This window comes from Nicotiana tomentosiformis, chromosome 12 (assembly GCF_000390325.3).
Source record: "Nicotiana tomentosiformis chromosome 12, ASM39032v3, whole genome shotgun sequence".
Taxonomy (NCBI): Eukaryota; Viridiplantae; Streptophyta; class Magnoliopsida; order Solanales; family Solanaceae; genus Nicotiana; species Nicotiana tomentosiformis.
The window spans coordinates 14395395-14400090 of NC_090823.1; the positions used below are offsets into that span (position 1 = coordinate 14395395).

Below are 4696 nucleotides of genomic sequence, written 5' to 3' on the forward strand. Positions count from 1 at the left end.
CCATAAATATAAACACAGACTTGTCACATCAAACTAATCAATTTAACTTTAATAGTTAAAATATAAAAGTGAGAAAATACATCACTTGACTATAATTAAGTGATAAATATGTATATGCAAGACAAATGTCTTACCTTTATTGGTAAGGTGTAAACACCGAGTGTAAGTAAGTTTTTATCGTATTGGCAGGTGTCAATTGACCACCATTTGTCGACACTGTATATATAGATAAAATATTAAATTTTAGATCCGTTTGCGGGGAATTTCTTTCACTTTATTTAAGTTTGAATACCCTTAAGGAAATTTCTGGTGTGGCAGCTGTGTATAGGCCATTGTCATGCACCTTTTGCTATCATAAGGAGACATCACAAGAACTCATTCTATACATAAAGAAAGATGAAATTTGTCAGAGGATGCTAAAGTTAAAAAGTTAAGAGGAAACCAGACATGAAGAAGATTAGCATAATATTTTGATTGTGTTAGAATACTTTAAGAGAAATAGGTGGTAGCCCACTAGAAAAGAAAGTAAAATAGACCTACTTTAACACAAAACAAGAGATCCTCATTTATGTGTCTTTCTCTGTTTATATATTTACATGGCTGTCCAGTTCACTTTAGGAAACTCAAGTTAAAAGCAACTCTTTAACTTCTCCTTCCTAAACTTTCCTCAGTTCAACAAAACACAGTACTTATAACTTTCCTCAGTTCAACTATTGGCAAATATGCCAGTTAACTGTGTATCTCCAAAACCAGAAAATGGTGGCACAGAATTGATGGCAGCTCCGACGAATTTGCCTGATTCATCAGAGCTGCACGACATGTCTTGTCTGGCTTTCCCTGTCCAGTTCAATTCACAGTCTTTTGCACAAAGAGCCTTATACCCTATAACTTTGAAGGTCTATTTTTTTCTCTATCTTTTCTCCCCTTAGTACATAAAGACTCGGAGCGTTGGAGCAACGGTAAACTTGTCTCCGTTTGACCTATAGGTCACGGGTTCGAACCGTGGAAGCGGCCACTAATGCTTGTATTAGGATAGACTGTCTACGTAACACCACTTTGGTGTGGCCCTTCCCTGAACTCTGCATGATCGCGAAATATTTCGTGCACCGAGTATTCAAAGACTCACTTCTTACTTACATGTATAGCATAAACAAGTTTGTTTATACATGTAAAGTGTAATTTGCGTCAGTCATGTGCTCTGATCCAGCTGCAGAGCTACATGTACTGAAGCGACGATTGAATCCCCTTCCCTTGAAAATTATACTGTACAAATAGAAAAAAAATATTTTTTTTGGTATATATTTAAGTTATTGAATCTTCTTGACATAGGGGAAGGTTGTAGTGTAGTAGTAAAAGTAGTTTAAAAATTGCTTTATATGTGACATTCTTGATTTTCTTTAATTGCCTTGTTAGAATTCCTGGTTTTTGCGCAAATGATATTTGTTCAACGGTTCAATCCTATGTTGTGCGGACTCTCCAAAATGCCGCTGCACTCCGACACGCACACGATGATATTTTCGGAGAGCAGCGGCAATTTGATGTGCAGTTTGAAGTGATTCAATCTATTCTAGCTGATGTCTTCATTTTCATGTGCAGTTTGAAGAGATTGTTTACAAGATTAGGCAAGAAACACAAGGAATGTGTTGTGGAGATGGAGCATCTAACACAAAAGAGAAGACTATACTAAATGGTGTGACAGGTATAGTTTGCCCTGGAGAAATGCTAGCAATGTTAGGTCCATCAGGTAGTGGCAAAACTACCCTCCTAACAGCACTAGGCGGCCGTCTTTCGGGTAAATTATCAGGCAAAATTACCTACAACAGCCAGCCTTTCTCTGGTTCCATTAAGCGTAAAACCGGATTCGTGGCACAAGATGATGTCCTATATCCTCATTTAACTGTAATAGAAACACTTCTATTCACAGCTCTGCTTAGGCTGCCACAAAGCCTAAGCAAAGAGGCAAAAGTGAGACATGTAGAACATGTTATAACAGAACTAGGATTAAACAAATGCAGAAACAGCATGATTGGAGGTCCATTATTTAGAGGTATATCAGGTGGAGAGAAAAAAAGGGTCAGTATAGGTCAAGAAATGCTAATCAACCCGAGTTTGCTTCTTTTAGATGAGCCGACTTCAGGGTTGGATTCGACCACAGCCTTGCGTATCCTAACCACAGTTAAGCGGCTAGCTAGTGGTGGTAGAACCGTGATCACAACGATCCATCAGCCGTCTAGCCGGCTTTACCATATGTTTGATAAGGTAGTGTTGCTCTCTGAGGGCTGTCCTATTTACTATGGTCCTGCATCAAGTGCCCTGGATTACTTCTCGTCGATTGGTTTTTCCATATCTATCACTGTCAATCCTGCTGATCTCTTGCTCGATCTCGCTAATGGTAATAAGAACATTTCAGTACAAGTTGAATTTCCACTACAAGTTATCCTTTCACAGTTGTTATACCAATATGTATGAATAGTTAGAAACTATTTTAATCCAAATCATACATGTAAGGTAACAAGCATCTTAAAATGTAGCATTGAACTTACAGGAATTGGACCTGATTCCAAACATGCAATCGAGCAGGGCGACAATACTGAACAGGAAAAGAAGTTAGTGAGAGAAGCTCTCATCTCCGCGTATGAGAAGAACATTTCGACAAGGTTGAAATCTGAGCTATGCAGTTCAGATAACAGTAATTACAGTTACAAAAAGGATGTTTCTACAAGTACGTTTCCAATTTTCTCTGAAGATATCATATTTTGGTTTATACTGTTTATCTACCCTTAACTAGTGACTAATGAAACTTTTCTGTGTTCTACTAATGAAGGAAATGGTGTGAAATCAGAACAATGGTGCACAAATTGGAGCCATCAATTCAAAGTACTGCTTCTGAGGGGGCTAAGGGAGCGAAGATACGAGACGTTCAATAGGCTTAGGATCTTCCAAGTTATAAGTGTAGCATTTCTTGCAGGATTATTGTGGTGGCATACTCCTACATCCCACATCGAAGATCGAGTAAGAACTTATCTCTTCTCCTATGTCACTCACATAAGAAAACATACGCCCAACTTAAATAGAGTGACATGTACAGTGAGGATTCCTATAGCTGCCAACTTACTTGGGATTGAGTGTGATTGTCGTTGTTGTACACTAGAACAGATGATAGTCTGCTGCTATGTGCTAATAATGATATTTGATTCTTGTTTGCAGATTGCAATGTTATTCTTTTTCGCGGTATTTTGGGGCTTCTATCCACTCTACAATGCAGTTTTCACTTTTCCACAAGAAAGAAGAATGCTTATAAAAGAAAGATCATCAGGAATGTATCGCCTCTCGTCATATTTTCTAGCCAAAACAGTAGGAGATTTGCCTTTAGAACTTGCACTACCAACAGCATTTACCTTCATCCTGTATTGGATGGGCGGTCTCAAAGCCGATCCTACAACTTTCATCCTATCTCTTCTAGTCGTCCTATACAACGTTCTTGTTTCACAAAGTCTCGGACTAGCTTTTGGTGCCTTACTTATGGATGTTAAACAAGCCACAACATTAGCATCAGTCACAACATTGGTCTTCCTTATTGCTGGAGGATACTACATTCAACAGATTCCCTCGTTCATTGTCTGGTTAAAATATTTGAGTTATAGCTACTACAGCTACAAGTTGCTTCTAGAGGTTCAGTACAATGACAGTGATTTCTATGAGTGTTCAAAAGGAGTCTATTGCCAAGTTGCAGATTTTCCTGCCATTAAATCAGTAGGCCTAAACAATATGTGGATCGATGTTTCGATCATGGCTGTGATGTTGATAGGCTACCGACTTGTTGCGTATCTAGCACTCACTCGTGTACGATGCTGATTCGATGAAGACATTCGAAGAGGACATACTTTAGCAGTGAGGTTGAAAGAGTTCAGTTTTCTGCGATTGGGAGTAAGAATGTTTTTGTTTTAGATTTCTTAATCAACAACATACCCGGTGTATTCTGATAGTCTGGGGAGGGTAGTGTAGGGTAGTGTGTCCGGAGACCGTACCCCTATCTTGTGGAGGTAAATGCTGTTTCCGGAAGTTTTAGATTTTGTTGATCTCGTTGCAAGATTTTAATCATATAAAAACAAAAATTTTGATGTAATACTACCACTCTGGCAATATTTTGCATAATGTTAACTTGGGAAAATTTTGAATGCCTTGGAGACTAAAATCTGTTACCACTCTGAATATATTGAAAGTGCATCATTTTAAGATGAAACAAAGAACATGTTCGATTTCTACCTTCTATTTAAGAGGTTGGATTTATTTTAGGGCGTATAGAACATGTAAATCTCCCACGACAAGCATAAGCACGGTTCAAAACTCAATGGATAATATGAGTCTTATACTTTGTGACGCATCTAACACATACCTTTAGTTCGGGGCCTGTGGCTGAACATAATACTACTAGTGGTTTGAGGATCAAGTAAATAACAAGAAATGATATCCAAAATCCATGTCATTTTCAACTATGGTCAATAAACTGCCTTATCTCCTTTTCCTACTCTTGTATGTAGTTTGATTCGACACTGAATTTTAAGAAAAAAAATAAGACTTTTAAAACTTGTGGTTTTAAAAGCTTAAGGGGTAAAAGTTTTGTGGGTCCATGATATTTGTATGGTTATAAAAGCTTCTCATTAAAGATAAAATGGATAAAATAAAGTGTTTAAAG

At 37.8% G+C, this 4696-nt stretch overlaps 1 protein-coding gene across 1 annotated transcript; it reads left to right on the forward strand.

Annotated features, from left to right (window-relative positions):
* The first annotated feature begins 608 nt into the window (after positions 1-608).
* Positions 609-4180, forward strand: LOC104120874 (ABC transporter G family member 14-like). The gene is made up of 5 exons (XM_009632746.4): positions 609-896; positions 1597-2392; positions 2546-2722; positions 2825-3012; positions 3208-4180. Exons 1-5 carry the CDS (start codon positions 723-725, stop codon positions 3853-3855), a joined length of 1983 nt encoding a protein of 660 aa, XP_009631041.1. The 5' UTR covers positions 609-722; the 3' UTR covers positions 3856-4180.
* Positions 4181-4696: the final 516 nt, after the last annotated feature.

What these genes read in the sequence shown, in the direction of transcription:
- LOC104120874 (XM_009632746.4), top strand. Translation starts at nt 723, where the DNA reads ATGCCAGTTAACTGTGTATCTCCAAAACCAGAAAATGGTGGCACAGAA. An exon ending in TATACCCTATAACTTTGAAG is followed by an intron (nt 897 to 1,596) that starts GTCTATTTTTTT and finishes TTTCATGTGCAG; the next exon opens with TTTGAAGAGATTGTTTACAA. An exon ending in CAAAAAGGATGTTTCTACAA is followed by an intron (nt 2,723 to 2,824) that starts GTACGTTTCCAA and finishes CTACTAATGAAG; the next exon opens with GAAATGGTGTGAAATCAGAA.